A 16,762-nucleotide genomic window follows, 5' to 3' on the forward strand; every position below is an offset into this window, starting at 1 on the left:
TGTAAATAGAGTCAATTTTGATTTTACGTTGACTTGTTTTGAATTCATGGATAATTCATTGTTCATTGCTACTCTGACAAACTAGCATTACTTATAACTTGTACATCTGTTCCATCCATTTTTCAGTTTGAGAAACCCTACACTGGTGGAAACGGAGAATTGGTGTCATCCGAGGATTTTGCCAGCCACAGCAATAATGAAATCTTCAGCAACCACAGTGAGTCAGTCATATTACCCCAGTCGCTAAACTTGAGTTGCACTTTTTTAAGAAAGGAATCGCATTAAGATCAAAATATACTGTACATTTATAGTTCTCTCTCATTTCATCCCATTTTCTGCCCTCATTGCCTGGTACCACTCACTCTGTCACCAACTTGCTTGTAAAAGTCATTTTAAAACTCCTTTTGCTTTCATGGGAATTTTGAATCCACTCTAACCTCATTGCCTTAAGCAGATCAGCATCATCATATCATCAGTCTTTCCAGCTCATTATATTCTCTCATAAAATCTTTGGGAATACAGTAATGCATTTGTTCAATAAAATGAGAGATGCAAATGGTCGTTGGAAGTTGACCACCTATATCGCCTATAGGACCGGCCGCTCCTGTGACCAAACATAAATTTCCCTCTTGAGCTCAAAACATATGATTAAGAAATACATACGGCTTTCCTAACCATCACTCCCTTATCCACAGCAAATACTTGACAATTCAGGGGCATCTGCTTTTAATTTGAACAGTGCTAAATAATTATATAGTGGCTAAGTGCAACTTTCCATGCTCTTGGTTTATGGATTTGCATAACATCGCAGAGCATCATTTTGTGCCGACGTGCCTTTTTCGCATGTTTTATTTGCTTAACAAGGCCAGTCTGACCTAAATAACACTATAATATTACACTCTTAGGCAATGTTTAGATGCTCTGATGTTTTCGTACACAAACTGACACGATGTGGTGTTTCTAATGATTTTGATGTATTTGATCATGATTATGGATCTGTTTTCGGTGCTGTTTTTCTCATCAGGTTTGTCAAATGCAATTTAGCAGGAAATACCATCTGTGCCAAGCGTGTGTGGTGATGGTCAGTGGAGATATTTGATCGTATTTATCATGGAAATATTTACCACAAAGTGCCATGCAAAATGATATTTATGCTAGGATCGATTAAGAAGCGGCCTAGTGCTGTCAGTAGGGCATTTAAAGATATGCATTTTAACTGTGGAAATGAGTTTAGGAGGGAAATCCAATGTAGTCGACATATACTACTATTTAAACATTTGGGGTTGGTAAGATATTTTAATGAAGGAATGAGTGCTTACCAAGGCTACATTTATTTGGTCAAAATACATCAAAACAGTAATATAGTGAAATATTACTGCAATACAATTACAGTTTAAAACAACAAAAATATAATTTATTCCTGTGATGCAAAGCTGAATTTTCAGCATCATTACTCCAGTCTTCAGTGTCACATGATCCTTCAGAAATCACTCTAATATTCTGATTTGCTGCTCAAGAAACGGTTATTATTATTATCATCATCATGTTGAATACAGTTGTGCTGCTTATATTTTTGTGGAAACTGTGGTAAAAACAAATTTCAGGATTGTTTGATGAATAGAAAGTTTAAAAGAACATATTTTATTTGAAATAGAAACTTTATAAATGTCTTTACTGTTGATGTAATGCATCCTTGCTGTGTTAATTTCTGTAAAAAACACTTCGTTTTTACTGACCCTTAAACTTTTGAATGCTAGTGTATGAGCTGTGTTTAGTAAGAAAGCGTCAGCGTGTGAGCGTGTGTTTTATAGTCTTGTGTACTATAGGGCATGTGAGGTGAGGTTTAGACTCTTTGTGTTTCTGGACTGTCTCAGCAGAGGAGGGCAACACACTCTTGCTCCCATTTTGGTAGGGATCAGCGGCGACTGGCGCTTTTTTCTCCAGTGTGGTTTTGGAAGCAGTGCAGGGATGTAGCCTTGTGGTGTACACACAGGCACACACACAGGCACACACACACATCTTCTAAGATTCTTCAGTCAAACCATGAGAATATCATGTTTTCTTTTTGAACCCAACTTTCCAGAACATGCTCTATTCAGGGAGGAGATTAAGAGAGGGTGAAAAGTAGAAAAGTTAATCAACATCCACAAAACCATGAAAAATCTAATAAACTCTCTTAAAACACTTTTCATACTTAAACTATTTTAATATGCCTATTTACAATGTCCAACAGTGGACACACATGCATTAGAGGGGAATTCCGTTCTTTTTTTTTGTTTTCTGAAAGTCATGAAGAAGGGGTGGAACGGTTTGTGGAAAAAAATCGAACCGTACGGTTCTCCGCTTTGCCAGTTTAAACATTTAAGAGACAGTCTTAGCCAGAGGACGCGAAGATTTGTGCGTGCGTTCATCCAAAGGGCGCAAACCCGCGCCTCAGAACACGCGCAAATATTAAGCTCTCTCTGCCTATGGTTTGCTATAAATAACACGTAAAACAAACAGGGTTCGGCTAATATATGTTTCTGTTGATGGATGCACATTCTGGCTTGCCAATACAACAACAGCGATGAAAAAAAAAGTGGACAAACCATTCACTCTTGTTCAATGCGAATGCCGTATGATGGAATATGAGCATTTATGCCATGGTCTGTCTGAATACTCGATTCTGATTGGCTGGCAGGTGTTGATTAAATTCGTTTAACTGCACAGGTAGTTCCAGGTCAGTTTAATCACCGTGATACGAACCGAACCGTGAGTAAGTTGAACTGTTCCACCCCTAGAAGATTTCCACACATTGTCATCTCAAATGATGTACAGTGATTACAGCTTAACTGAAACTACACACAAAAAAAATTCAGCTTACAAGTTAATATCACAGTGGTTGGCTTTTATACAAAAAAAATGCATACAGTACATTTTAAAATTAAAATTTTTTAATTTTTTTGATTAATTAAATTGATCAAAAGTGACAGTAAAGACTTTTATAATGTTAAAAAAGATTTATATTTCAAATAATTTTTAATTAATTTAACTTTCTGTTCATCAAACAATCCTAAAAAAAATGCATCACGATAATAATAAGACAGAAGAAATGTTTCTTGAGCAGCAATCAGCAAATTATACTGATTTCTGAAGGATCATGTGACACTGAAGACTGGAGAAATGATGCTGAAAATTTAGCTTTGCATCACAGGAATAAATTACATTTTAAAATACGTTATTTAAAGTTAATGCGATAATATTTCACAGTATTACTGTTTTTGCTGTATTTTTGATCAAATAAATGCAGCCTTGGTGAGCATAAGAGACTTCAGAAATCATAGGTGATTGGTAGTGTATATTATATGTGTGTTTTTGTGTTTTTAGGTTCAAAACTGTATGAGATTGAGAGGGGTGTGCAGAACCTGGACCTGACAGGAAAGAGACGCGTGCCGTTGCGAGCGGGGTCAGAGGTCAACCTCGTGAGCGTGGGGACGAAGCCAGCCAAACGGTATTCCTTCAGACGCTCCCTCGCTTTCTGCACTGAGCGAGCACAGGTAACTACCCTCCGACTCATCCTTCCCTTACAATAAAAGCACTGTGCCAGAAGCATCGTACAGTGATAATATCAGATTATAATACTGTGGCACTTTAATATTATATCAAGGTACTGAATGATTACCATGTTCATGCATCATGGCATTTGGTACTCCAAACAGAACCAAGGTTATACCATATTTGTTTTGTTTTGTTTGGACATTTACAATAGTACCTTGCACATTGTTTTCCTTGGAATACTATGCAAATTCATCAATTTAGTATCACTGAGATACAATTCCATTTTAACTTATATTTTGAACTTTTTTTAAAATATATTTTTCTTTTTAATTTTAAAGTTAAGTCATTTTTTTTTTTCATTTTTAGCATTTTTATATATGTTTTAATGTCTTTACATTTTTTTTTTTTACCTGTCTTTATAGTTTTTATTCATTTTTATTTCAGTTTTGGTTATCTTAGTACATCAAGTTAACCCTAACCCTAACTAAATAAAAGTGAGAACTGTTGCCTTAGCAACTAGCTGAAATTAAATAAGTTTAAGTGAAAGTCAGGTGACGTGTGGCCAAGTATGGTGTCCCATACTCGGAATTAGTGCTCTGCATTTAACCCATCCAAGTGCACGCACAGCAGTGAACACACACCCGGAGCAGTGTATTAACATTTGTTTTATTTCAAGTAACACATTTTTTGTGGCTTTAGTTTTACTTAATGATATTACCACGGTAACCTTGGTACATGGCAAAAAACATGGTAATACCATAATATTTTGTAAGGGCTGATAAGAGCAGTTTAAAGTGGCAGTTGTGTGTCAGTAGATAACTGAACCCCTGAAGTTTTGTTATTACACTGCCATCTGTTGTTTGGATTGTGTAACTGCAACACTTTGCAACAAGCAAATGTTGATTTGCAAGATCAATTACATGAGACAAAGAAGAGATTATTTTGATTTGGGTCATTTTTAGTTCATTTCAGTATTTTTCGATATCTTCCGCATTTTGTTCCAAATTAAAAGATTCTTGGCTACTTGTCCTCTTTGGTGCTTTGTTTGTCGGTTGTTGCTGCCGTTGCGAGTTCAGTAATTACAGTGGGTTGGATTGGGAGCCACTTCCTCCCAGAGGAGCAGAGAATAAAGCTCAGATAAGAGCTGTTTTAACCCACCATTACACCCTACTCCATCAAGCAATGATGAGTGGACTCACTGGAGGAGTCTGATAACTTTTGAAATGTGTGGCTGTGACTCTTGTCTGAGTCATTTAGGATATTTCACCATTTCATCCTATAAAAGGAAACAACAACTCACTCTTGAACACTCACCTCTGGTTTTGTCTCTTAAAGGGGGGCTTTCTGACCCCACTCTTGAGAAGAACTGCCTCGGCAAAAAACACCCTAAAGAAAGCTCCATCTGCCCTGTTTATGGAGCATGGCAGGGTCTTCCAGAGGAGGAAGGTAAGATTCCTTCAGCATGAGCACAATGAACAGACTACCTCATGAATTTATGATTGTATTGGATTTCCAGATGACTCAGTAGATGAACTCATAATGAAGCTGACTTTGACTTTATTAAACGGACAAACAGTTAAAACATTCTCAAAAATGTTTTCTTTTGTATTCCACAGTAGAAATCAAACTAATGATTAAGGCCCTGTTTACACCTGGAATTAAGATGTGTTTTTTTCAATCTGATCATAAGTGGACAACACTGAATACAGGTGTAAACGGGGGCTGAAACATTTTGAGTTCATCTCCTTTTGACCACTTCCAGACGTAGTCGAAAAAGCATTATTATTCATTTATTATTCAATTATTTTGAATTGAAACTAAAGGTAAAATTACAACTGAAAAAAAAAAACCCTAATTCAAAATATTTCTAAAAATTATTATAGTACTGTATATAATAGTAAACTAACACCACTATGACCCTTAACCTCTTTCTGATTGTGTTTGTAGGAGTGGGAAACCAAAGCTTCAGGTTGACATCAAGAGAAGACTCTCCCACATTCCCCTCATATTGTCAATATAATATTGCACTGAAAATAATATTCTTTCCAAGCATGTGGATCATGCAGTGATTTAGATTTGTAAAGTTTTTTGTTCTTTTGTGGGGGGTTCTTGGTACGTTTAAGAAAAGAACCGATCACACAAACTCTTTATCAGCATATTCTGTCCGTAGGCAAACATTCATCTTCACACACAGGGTTGCAAGATTGTTAGGGAGCAACTGCAAAACATTTTACATTTGTAAATGTCTATTGAGATGATGCTGATGTACATTTCTTTAGAAATTAAACTCTATGTCTAGAGAGTGGCACATTTAAATGAAGTGGAGTTTTATGTTTATCATCATAGCACAGTATAATCCTTATGTAAATCACTTTGCACTGTTTTGAACCCGTCCTAAACTGTGTTTGCGGTTTTCAGGAAGGCGTTGTCATGGTCAAAATCAGGAATCGTCAGTGTGAAGATCAGTAACTGATCATTGATTGTTGAAAAGTAATTACCTCTTTCTTTTTTTTTATTTTCACAAGACTCACAAATCTGTGGTAATTTATCAATTTATACTTTTTTTATTCCAATGCACATGCAGTATATTAAGTGTTGAGCTTTTCTAATGATGTGCCTTAACCGTATTTTTGTATCCATGTTTTTATGAAGCATTGATTTGTCTTTACAGCTGAAGAGATTTTGCTGGTATTGATCCCACTCACTTCAGGAAGCTTTTTCTGTATAGTTTGGTAGCTTGGTTAAGACAAGGATGGCCTAATATTGCTGTACAAAAGATAACTGTGGAGAACAACCACCACTGATGAACATATTTGTACAATAAATAAAGTACTGCTGGATAAAGCTATGAATCTTGTTCTTCTTTCCTGCTTGTTTTCTCTAGAGTCATTCTGAGGATGTCAAACAATGCTGTTAGCATCCTGTCTGTAGTGCAAAACAACAAGAGTTTGCATTTTAATGTTCTGTGATGTAAAATGGTATCACATTGTATTATTTATGGTTGCCACAATGTGGCCAAAAGAAACAACACACGTGCCTTCTGATGATTTCATTCAACAGGAACAGTGGGGATCTCTACTGTTAAAGGAATATAGATTGACAAGTTAAACTCAGCTGACCATTTTAAAGCTTCTTGGATTGATGTACACTAACATACTTTCAAAAAGAATACTTATTATGGAAATAATATACTTTAAAAGAACGTACTTCAAAAGCGTGAACTGAACGCAATGTTTTCTGGCAATTGCAATCAGATGAAAATGTATTTGTTGACACTCACTTTAAATACTTCTAATTAAGAGTGCTTTTTAACCCACTTAAGTAGGACTTTTTTACTCACACAATTACTTATAGCCTTTAAAACTCGCTCTGCGTCCCAACATTCATACTATTAATCCTACATCGTATGTGAGATTAGAATAAGTGTGTCCCAAAGCATAGTAACCTATGTTGAAAACAGTATGCCAAAAGTCCCCGGATGGTCTACTATTTCAGGTTGGTTTTTATAGCTTATATGTTCTTTGTGCTTCTTGTCTAGCATTTCAATTTCATTTCTCGTTGTCTGTGTTTTATTTGTCTATCATCTGTGTAAGCTGTTAGCCAATGTGCTACAATGCTAACATATTAATTTGGACAGAGTGATTAACTGAGGTAAGTGTTGCCACGATACTGAAATTTCTAAATTCAATACAAGACGTTGAAAAATACTGATATTCAATACCATATTTTGATACCACTAGGAAAAACCGCCACAACATTAGGGGCATAGAATATTAGGTTTTTATTGAAAGATAGCCTAAATAAAACAAGTCTAGATCATGACAGTAAGGTATATTTTTACATTAAAGAAAACTTTTTGAGGTGGTAAAACGCTGGAGAAAAACGTATGGACTTGCATATGTTTAATTCAAATTTCTTTAGAGGGAATTAAATTTTAAAGTAAAGTCGATTTATAATGCAATGCTAAATGACATAGCATGTGTTGCAGTAGAATATATAAAATAAAATATATTTTCAGCCTCATTCTATGCTAAGAAGCCACATCAGATCACAAAAGGAAATTATTTCAAACACTTGACTGACGTTATGAAGTGAAATATGTTATTAAATGTGTATTTTGTTGGACAACAGGTTTACAAATGCTTCTCATTACACTGTGGTGTGTGTGTGAACTCACTGTCAGAGAGAACCCAGAAAACATGTTTATGTGGGGCCCACATGGGTTACACATGGGCTGCAGGGGTACAGAGTGGGCATGGGCTCAAAATGGGCATCTTATCTGGGGCCCACTTGGGTGCCCTTACCAAAAAGTAGTATACTTCAAGTTTATTTGATTAAGTATACTTAAGTAAAGTTCAGGTATATTTTTAAGTATACTTTATGTAGGGTGACCCCGATAGGACCCACATGGGTGAACTCAGGTGGGCTCCCCATGTGGTTCCTAGTTGGGTCATTAATGGGAAATGTGTGCTTGGGCTCAAAATGGACTAAGGGACTCAATTTGTTTTATCAAATATACAAAAGAGAGAGAAAAAGCGCAGCTGGTATCGGTGTATCGATGCTGCGAAAAAACAAAAACAAGTATTATATATTTCAGTATCGATAAATATCGAAAAATCGATATTTCTGACAACACTACTGAGGTGTAGAAAGCTGACAGCACACGTACATCACGGAGACGTCTGCATTTACATCTGCAAGACTTTTAGAGTGTTTGTTCATCTGCAGTATGTCTATAGGACGTTTCCTATCAGATGTCAAGTAGACGTTCAGAAGATGTCTTTAATATGTTTATGATTTAGAATGTTTGTAAAACTGACATCTTACAGGCCTATCTATCAGATGTTTGTACACAGCAGATGCTTTCCAGATGAAGCGATCTTTAACAGACATCTTGCAGACGTACGTGCGCTATCATCTCTGATTCTTGCTCAACTGATTTGCCAAACACTAGCTAACATTACAGTAACAGATAATATCTATCATATCTAGATAAAAAAGCAAGCTAGTACAATTTACAATATTGTTCTGAATAACGTTCATGTATTTACATAATTATGACGCACATTTTATTGATTAAAGTTATTTTATTTTGCCAAAACTACACACTGTATACTGTGAACAATAAGCTTAGTAGTTAGAAAAAAAGCAGCCATTAAAGTGTATTCTAAAAGTACTAATATTTTACTAATATATTTTTAAAATTTGAAGTACGCTACAAATGTACACTCAACACAATTAAGTACACTTCTTTTCCACAAGATTAACCATGCTGACGGTCCACATTATGAAATTTCATTAAAACCCTCATTAAATCTAAATTAAGGTACCTTATGTTGTTAGTGTTATGGTGTTTATCAAGTCTATTTCAAAAAAATTTTTTGCGGTGCACTTGATAACGTTGAGATATGGAGATAAATGCTGCCTAAATTGAAAAGTGAATGTTTATTTTTTGTGATATTTCCCAGTCTACTCTGTAGTGTGCGCTGTCTTGTCAGTAGTGTTCACTATCGCTACTGCAGGCAGATCGAATCGCTCAAGCTCAGCAGCCACATAAACAATGTTTACAAACTACACCAGCGCTGTATAATTGATATAAAGATGTCCCAGACTTCACACAGAATTTGATAAGCTCAGCCATGGACATGTTTAATAAAGTGACGGCTTTTCTGCAGCAGGCCTTGGAAACAGTGAGTAAACACTGACTTCTGAATGTCTTCAAACTAGCCTGTTAGCTTAGCCTAGCTAATGTAGAACAACTCAAGAGACTCTTAACCTGTTGCATGATACAGTGAAACTTTATTGAAATGCTACAGACGTATATGACGGCTGTATATCAACGAAATATGCGATTAAAATGACTGCCAGCGTGTTGTCATGTAGTTCAGTGCTTTATATGAAGATATATACATTGTCTTAAGTTGAGCTTTTGTGCTACAGTGGTTGAACACATAGTGCACTAAACACTAGATTGCTTTGGAATATTGTTTATTAAGTCCATAGATGCGATTTCTATACATATTGAAGGATATATGTGAGTTTTTTTTATTGACCACACACTGTTGGGTTTGTCATTTGAGAGTTTGTTCACGTGGAAGGTGGAAAAATGAGCAGGTCTGGACAAGTTTCTGACAGGAAGAGGAAAGAATGTACTTAAAAAACATACATAAAATATTTGAAGACCTAAACCACACCTAAAATGCCTTGCCATTATAAAATAAACCAAGTGGCAAAACAATTATTTGTACACATTATTGCATTATATATAAAAATGATAAACATTTCAACAGTAGTGTATATAAAATATAAATATTTTCTATGAATTTAGCCTTGTTTTCTGCTTATTACTCAGGACTACCTTTATGTTTCACAGTGAAGAATTTTGCATTTATAGGAACTCAGTGTTGATATTAATGATCATATAGAATTAATAATAGTAATGAAAGTGTAACTGCAGTAAAACACTGTTGATTCTGTTCTGATTCTTACAGAGCGAGCCTTCGATAAACCTGCTGGACTCTTTTGTGGATCACTGGAAAGCAATAACCAACTATTACATAGAAACAACAGGTAAAAGTGTAGATTCACGTTAAGCAGTAATTTACTTTGTGTTTGAGATTATAACACAAAAAATGTAATTATGCCATACCTTAGGGAAAAAAAAGAGGAAATGAAAAGAAAGTTTCAATTGTATGTTTGTCTCTTGCACAAAGATGAGTCTCGTCCGGTGAAGCAGACAGACATCCCATGGCGGCTCAGACAGATGCTGGACATCCTGGTGTATGAGGAGACACAGCAAGGAGAGGAAACGGGTCCCTGCATGGAGTACCTGCTCCAGCACAAATTATTAGAGACACTTTGCACGCTGGGAAAAGCACAGGTATGAAAACACAGACTCAAGACAGAGATTAAAGCTATTTAAAGCTGTAAATGAACTGAAATATTACTTCTTTGTGCAGTATCCTCCTGGCATGAGTCAACAAGTGATGTTGTTCTTCTCTAAAGTCCTGAGCCAGATTCAGAAACCTGTGCTGCATTTAATCAATGTCTATCGGCCCGTACAGGTATGACTTTATCAGTAGGAAGTGGAACTGTTACTATATGGAAAAGAGCTGTGTGAAAATGTTTAAAACATTGTGCTTTTGTGTCAAAATAACTGTTTGAAAATTTTGGAGTTGGTAATATTTTTTTATATTTTTAAAAGAAGGCTCCTTTGCTGACCAAGGCAGCATTTATTTGATCGGAAATACAGTAAAAATAGTAATATTGTGAAATATTATTACAATTTAAAGTATCTGTTTTCTATTTGAATGTATTTTAAAATGTAATTTATACTTGTGATGCAAAGCTGAATTTTCAACATCATTACTCATTATCATCCTAATATGCTAATTTGCTTCTCAAGAAACGTTTCTTCTTATTATTATCAAAGATGAAAACTGTGCTGCGTAATATTTTAGTGGAAATTGTGATACATTTAAAAAAATATATTATTATTTTTTATTAATATAAAGTTCAAATGAACAGCATTTATTATAAATAGATTTTTTTCCCTGTCACTTTTGATTAATTTAATGCATCCTTGCTGAATAAAAAATGTTGTTTAAAAAAAATCTTGCCATCCCTTAACTTTTGAACAGTAGTGTAAGTAATTATATAATTTTTTTATGCGAATGATTCCACTTATAACAGTGAACAGCAATACATATTATTATTTATAATTTAACATCTATTTTTTATTTAATTTTTTTCAGAGCTTAATTCTGTACACTTTCTATCACCAAGATTTTTATTTTTATTAGAGTGTAGAATTTAAACATTTGGATAGCATATATAGTAGAATCACAATTTTTTTTTATGAAATGAAGCCTGCAGTGCTTGAATGAAAAAATAGGTTACATTACTGTGAAGTGGACACTCAAATATACATTTTTCTTTTTTTGTCACTCTCTGTTATAGAAACTGATCCATTTATGTGGACTCCCTGATACAAAGACTGAAACAGAGGAGTCTCAGTTTTTATTTGCTGTTTGCACTCGCGTCAAAAAAGACCCTTATGTCCTCAACTATATCCTTGAGGTACTTCATCATGTCCTCTTTCACCACTGTGTTGACTGTCATTTAAACTCATTTAGAATGTGAAGCTGTGATAAATGAATAACGAACACATCTACATCTCCATCGCAAAGATTACCAAAGACTCTCAGAAGAGGTGCAGCTCTACCTCAGACGAGGCTTTGGAGGAGGGCTGCAGTGCAGCCGCCAGTCCTGAGAGGGCTCCCTCTCCACCTCCTCCCTCTTCCAACGCTACCTCCTCCTGTTCGGCCCGCAGTGGAGCTCATCCCTCCAGCTCACCTCAGACAGCCACAGGCATTATCCCTGTACTCATGCACCTGGGGAAAAGTCAGGTGAGTCATCGTGAAGAGATATACGACAGGCTGGATGTGCAGCTAAACAGAATGTGTGAACGGAGAAAGTTCTTAAGGCTTATTTACACCAAGTTCAGTTTTTAACCAAGTTAATTTAAAATTACACAATGCATCCCAAATGAGCCCACAGATGACTGTATCTGAATATTTGTACAGAACATTTTTTAAAATACTTGCAGCGCATGCTGTTTAAGACTTGTATATATGTAGATAAAACAAAAACAAACAAACAAAAAATCCTGAATGTATGTACACCACAACGAAGGAGAGATATTTTAGTTATTAATATTTTTCACAAAACTATATGCACATTTGGTGTTTAATTGTAACTAAAATTGGGGCGCTAAAGTAAAATAATTTCACAATTGCAATATTAAATGATAATTAAGTTATAAATTAAAATGATTGCATTCAACTAAATAATATTATATAATATAATGTAATGTAATATAATAATAATACAATGTAATATAATATAATAATATAAAATAACTGAATTAATATCTTAGGTTAACATGTTAACTTTGACAGGCCTAAAAATACATTATTTAAAATCTTTGTCTTTCAGCTTTTCTGGCCCCTTGGTTTATCAAAAAAAAAGAAAAGAAAAGCTTGCTAAAGAATAAAGTATTTAATTTATTTTTAATTATTAATATACATTTTGTTTGTTAAATTTATTTGCTTGATCAGTAATCATTAATTTTGTCTGGTGAAGGCCTAGAAGATGGCCACAACCTCATTGTTTTTAAAGAAGTAATAAGAAATTAAATGAAATAAGAAATTAAAGAAAGGTAATTTATCTTGTTTATTTCCTACTTTTCGAATCTGGAGCAATTTATTTTTGTACACTTTTAAGTACCATTTTTAACTTTTCGACAGCATGTACAGTAGAGTCACCAGATTTTGACATGAAATGAAGCACTCAACGTTTCTATGAAAAATTAGGTTGCAATACACTCTGAGAAGTGGACCCTCAAAAATTATGCCTAAGTTACACCCTCTTGTCACTCTCTGCTAGATAAAACATTAAATAAAATACAATTGTTTGCAACATATTTGTAAAAATACAGTTTATAGTTTAGTGATGTGTTGTGCATTAAAGCCAATGAATTTCACTTTCATTATCAAGTATAAAATGGCAAATATGCAACTCGGTGTGGATAGTTTTTGTGTAAAATCTAATTTGTAAACTTCTGTGCCATTTATCTTGTGTTTGAACACGTCTTAAGAGTTGGCCAGACAGCTGTACACAGAGCACTGGAGTTCATAATCATTGTTTTTAATGAGACTCTCTGTGCCTCTCGCTCTTAGAAAAGTCGTGTTATGCTCAGATCCATGGAGAGTTTGCTGCTGCTGGTCAGTTTACCACAGGAGGACACTGGACATCTGCTGGCTGAGGGAACACCACTGTGTCATCTACTCGCTCAGAGACTGACTGAACTTTACTGCCTCATACCCTCATCACTCGACCCTGCAGACATTCACAGCTACTCCGGCGCACAGTGGAGGTGTGTGTTTGTTATCAAGCGATGAAGTGTTTACACTTACTTTATTTGTGGACCTGTTTCTTATCTGCTTATTGTAAACATTCATCCTGAAGATGTGTTATTGGTTTTGCAGGGATCATTTCACACAGGACAGTACAGAGGAGAGCCAGTCGTTTCCTAGCAGTGAGAACGTCCAGAGGTTCTTCTGTTTTTTGGACTACTGCAATGAGCTCACCAAGGAAGCACCAAGGGTTTGACAAAATCATTATTTTTGTGCTGATCGTGTATGTGTGTTTGCTTTAGTTCGAAAAATGTCCTGAATAAAATTGACTGCTGAGTGTAAGATACTTTTTCCTGTTTCCAAAAATTGCTAATAGTACACTAGCTTGAAACAACCTCAAAAATGTTTTAATATACTTTTGTGTCATACTAATTATAAACGTATTGCACATAATTATGCATGTATGTTTTCCTGTAGGTACTTGGTGTTAAATTGGCCAGAGCAATTCACCTTCAGTGGCTTAAAGGAGTCATTCAGCCTCATCTGCTTCAGATGTGAGTAGAAAACATTCATCAGAATTGTGAGCGTGCAGCATGACAGGAAGAGTGATGTAAATTTTTCTTAAACTCTGGTTGTCCAGGTCAGAGGCTGGGATCCTGGTACACACTGCTCTGCTGTCCTGTTCTGTACGTCACATACATTCTCCTGCGCTCCTGGAGGAACTGGTTCAGTTTCTGCTTGGCAACGACACACATTGCGAAAAGCAACAGGACACACACACACACATTCTACGTTACCGCCTTATTGAAAACTGCAACCACATCTCAGACGAGGTAACTGGGCCAAATGATTAAAGGGATAGTTCATCCAAAAATGAAAATTACCCCATGATTTACTAACTCTCAAGCCATCCTAGATGTGTGTGACTTTCTTCTTTCAGACAAATACAATCAGAGTTATATTAAAAAATGTCCTGGCTCTTCCAAGCTTTATAAGGGCAGTGAATGGCTGTTAAGATTCAGTAATCCAATAGAAGTCCAATAAAGTGTATCCATCCATCATAAAAAGTGCTCCACACGGTTCTGGGGGGTTAATAAAGACCTCCTGAAGCGAAGCGATGCATTTGCGTAAGAAAAATATCCATATTTAAAACTTTGTTCATGTTTTGTTTTGCTGTCTCCTCTGTGCTTCTACGTTTGTCACCTCTCACCGTTGCGTACGCTATGTCCAGGGCTCAAATTGAGGGGGGATGGCAAAAAAAGACAAAAAGCATCCCCTCTGTAAAACCACCATCCCCCCTTACCATCCCCTTTAGATTATTAATGTTTTGTATTATGTAAAACTTATCATACATATGAAATTTTAAAATTCTCTATGTATGATAATTTACGAACTAAATAACGCAGATTGACCAATCTGACCTCGGAACTGTAACAAGCAGTTAATAGACTTTCCCCTGACATAATGTTATTGTGCTGTATGTATGACTGTGAGGGACTCAGAGACGGTAGTAGGAGAGCTGAAATTATTGAGTATGTCACCTACTTTGCAAAAAACAAACAAACACGTCTTGAGAGTCCAAAAGCATTCACTGCGCGATGAAGCTTATTAGAATGCAGTTAGAATGCCCTTATAATTCAAGCAATGAAAGAAAAAATACCCATGTATGAGTTTTTATGTTTTTATATTCATTGCACAAGCAATGTACTTTCCTGAATATCAGCAAGGCTTCAGGAGGCCTTTATTAACCCCCTGGAGCCGTGCGGAGTACTTTTTTTATGATGGGTGGATGCACTTTATTGGACTTCTATTGGACTATTGAATCAACAGCCATTCACTGCCATAAAGCTTGGAAGAGCCAGGACATTTTTTTATATATCTCCGATTGTATTCATCTGAAAGAAGAAAGTCATATACACCTAGGATGGCTTGAGGATGAGCAAATCATGGGGTAATTTTCATTTTTGGGTGAATTATCCCTTTAATAAATTTTCACGGTTGGCAGCGTCACCGCGTGTTACAATGTTTCTTTTGCCCTTTTTCAGATCAGCATCACAACCTTGCGTCTCTTTGAGGAGCTTCTACAGAAGCCCAGCAAGAGCATCTTGACCAATCTGGTGCTGCGTAATCTTGAGAAGCACAGCTACAGGCTGCCCGGTTCAGGGGTCATGGACGAGAGACATGGAGTTGAGAGTGATGTTCTGGAAGAGTCTGAGTGAGCAGAGAAACTGAACACAGATTCTCTTATTTCTCATAGTGACTTATCATTGATCTCTCACTGTCTTTCTCCTTCAGGGAGCTGGAAGAGGATCCCTTCTTCACAGACATGTATGAAGACAGTGGGTTCGGCAGCCAGGAGCCTCTTCTGTCTCTGCCCAGTGTCAGAGAGAGACATAATCCCAGTGCGCACACACAAGTTGCAGACATCGTCAACAGGTATCATTAGAAGAAGTTCAGCAGATCTTCAACCAAAGCCTATAGACCAATTATAGGTTTGTAAACATTCAGGATGCGTGCGCATCATGGTTGCAGAAAACCCTTTATATAGAGATAGCCTTTACGGCTAGAGAATTTCACGGATAGGGTACAAAATAGATAGGTTTAAAAAGATTATAAATTATATTGATTAGATGTCATTTTCAAAATGTTCTCCGCATATTACAAGAGATTCCGAGATTATGTCTCACAATTCTAATAAGGAAAAACAACTCGTCATTCTCTCTTTTCCCCTCGGCTCTTCTGGCTTTTTTCCCTCATATTTGACAAACTCACTATTTTTGAGTTAAGTCGAGTTATAAAGTCCGAATAAGGAGATATAAACTTGCATTTGCTTGAAAAAAAGTCAGAATTGTGAGATAAAATAAATAAATGTTATGTAAAAATGTTAATAATAAGGTTTAAATAATATTTCTTATAGTAAGGTTTAAATAATATTTCATGCTGTAACTGTAGGTCTAATACAATACGTCCCCTATGAACAGCATATGTGAATATTATGTCCTATTGTTTTTTTTATTATAAATACTTTAATACTTTTACTAAGCAAGGATGTATTGAATTGATCAAAAGTGAAAGACTTCTATTTTAAATAAATGCCATTCTTTTAAGCATTTTATTTATCAAAGAATGAAAATTATAAACTGCTTAAACAAGTTTATATATATAATATATAAAATTATTAAAATATATAATATATCAAATATGTGTATATATATATATATATATATATATATATATATATACTGTGACCATTTTTTTCTGTCGGAGAGCCGTGGGAACGGAGCGAGGCCGGTGGAGTAATTGCTAAT

At 35.6% G+C, this 16,762-nt stretch overlaps 2 protein-coding genes and 1 long non-coding RNA gene across 3 annotated transcripts in view; 2 read left to right on the forward strand and 1 right to left on the reverse strand.

Annotated features, from left to right (window-relative positions):
- Positions 1-6,371, forward strand: part of LOC107722989 (actin filament-associated protein 1-like 1) — a 14,430-nt gene extending 8,059 nt beyond the window's left edge. The window contains exons 5-7 of the mRNA XM_016531491.1: positions 3,367-3,536; positions 4,873-4,983; positions 5,485-6,371. Of these exons, the coding sequence (XP_016386977.1) occupies positions 3,367-3,536; positions 4,873-4,983; positions 5,485-5,511 (308 nt within the window). The 3' untranslated portion in view covers positions 5,512-6,371. The remainder of the gene's footprint in view (positions 1-3,366; positions 3,537-4,872; positions 4,984-5,484) is intronic.
- LOC107722992 (uncharacterized) overlaps positions 3,087-16,762 on the reverse strand; it is a 19,604-nt gene continuing 5,928 nt past the window's right edge. Inside the window, exons 2-3 of the long non-coding RNA XR_001637878.1 lie at positions 14,238-14,242; positions 3,087-3,097 (exon numbers count right to left, since the gene is read on the reverse strand). This is a non-coding gene — a long non-coding RNA (uncharacterized LOC107722992). The remainder of the gene's footprint in view (positions 3,098-14,237; positions 14,243-16,762) is intronic.
- Positions 9,032-16,762, forward strand: part of LOC107722988 (protein FAM160B2-like) — a 12,690-nt gene continuing 4,959 nt past the window's right edge. Inside the window, 12 exon segments of the mRNA XM_016531490.1 lie at positions 9,032-9,227; positions 10,029-10,107; positions 10,251-10,417; positions 10,497-10,601; positions 11,497-11,616; positions 11,727-11,945; positions 13,278-13,474; positions 13,587-13,704; positions 13,932-14,008; positions 14,095-14,287; positions 15,500-15,669; positions 15,750-15,890. Coding sequence (XP_016386976.1) covers positions 9,177-9,227; positions 10,029-10,107; positions 10,251-10,417; positions 10,497-10,601; positions 11,497-11,616; positions 11,727-11,945; positions 13,278-13,474; positions 13,587-13,704; positions 13,932-14,008; positions 14,095-14,287; positions 15,500-15,669; positions 15,750-15,890 — 1,637 coding nt within the window. The 5' untranslated portion in view covers positions 9,032-9,176.

This window comes from Sinocyclocheilus rhinocerous, unplaced genomic scaffold (assembly GCF_001515625.1).
Source record: "Sinocyclocheilus rhinocerous isolate Xijiao unplaced genomic scaffold, SAMN03320098_v1.1 scaffold2559, whole genome shotgun sequence".
Lineage (NCBI taxonomy): Eukaryota > Metazoa > Chordata > Actinopteri > Cypriniformes > Cyprinidae > Sinocyclocheilus > Sinocyclocheilus rhinocerous.